At 46.2% G+C, this 725-nt stretch overlaps 1 protein-coding gene across 1 annotated transcript in view; it reads left to right on the top strand.

The window, feature by feature from the left end:
• The first annotated feature begins 451 nt into the window (after positions 1-451).
• The window catches only part of LOC103369827 (bombesin receptor-activated protein C6orf89 homolog), a 6,533-nt gene continuing 6,259 nt past the window's right edge, over positions 452-725 (top strand). The window contains exon 1 of the mRNA XM_008298648.1: positions 452-718. Within this exon, the coding sequence (XP_008296870.1) occupies positions 530-718 (189 nt within the window). The 5' untranslated portion in view covers positions 452-529. The remainder of the gene's footprint in view (positions 719-725) is intronic.

The following is a 725-nucleotide window of genomic DNA, read 5'->3' as shown; positions in this document are numbered from 1 at the left end:
AATCAAGGAAAACAGTGGTTGAAGGGAATTTTTTATCTGTTTTATGTGTATGTTTTATTTGCATTTATTAATATGACATAGGCTATTTAGATGTTCTAAATAGATCTGTAGTTTAAAACTTGGTATAGACACTTACCATGAGGGGATTCTTCACATTCTTCAATTCAGTTCTTCTGCTGTGAAGACATAACATATGAACAGTATGTAAGGGTTAGATCTGATACACTGAATATTAAAATGATGCCTGACTTTTGAAAGTTATATCAGAAATGACAACATCTTTCTGAAAACTCCCAGTTCTCCCAGTTTGTTCGGCCCTAGTGGCCAAAGTTCCTCGCTTGAAGAGACCAGCTGCAGCCACACAGCGTCTTATGTAACACATTGCACCACGTCAACACCATGTAAACCTGTCGGTTATGATAACTAACATCTTGGACGCCATCACAGGTCATCATGCCCCCGCAGCCTTCAGCAGCCGAACATCCGAGAAGCATTTGATAGAGAAGCCGCCGCCGCCACCGCTGCCGTCATGGGGACGACGATGAGCGAACCGTGCATCTACGACAAGCTGTCGGAGAGCATCGACATCCTCCGACAGTCGGGCTACCGCTACGGCATGTCGGAGCGCGAGATCGAGAGGTTCATCAAGCAGGTTCTGGAGACCAACGAGCCCAGGAGAGAACCTCCTCAGTTCCCCATCCTGAGAGCCACCATCAAGGTCAGGC

This window comes from Stegastes partitus, unplaced genomic scaffold (genome assembly GCF_000690725.1).
Source record: "Stegastes partitus isolate 25-593 unplaced genomic scaffold, Stegastes_partitus-1.0.2 Scaffold1336, whole genome shotgun sequence".
In the NCBI taxonomy this organism is placed as follows: Eukaryota; Metazoa; Chordata; class Actinopteri; family Pomacentridae; genus Stegastes; species Stegastes partitus.
This window is presented reverse-complemented; position numbering and strand designations above follow the sequence as displayed.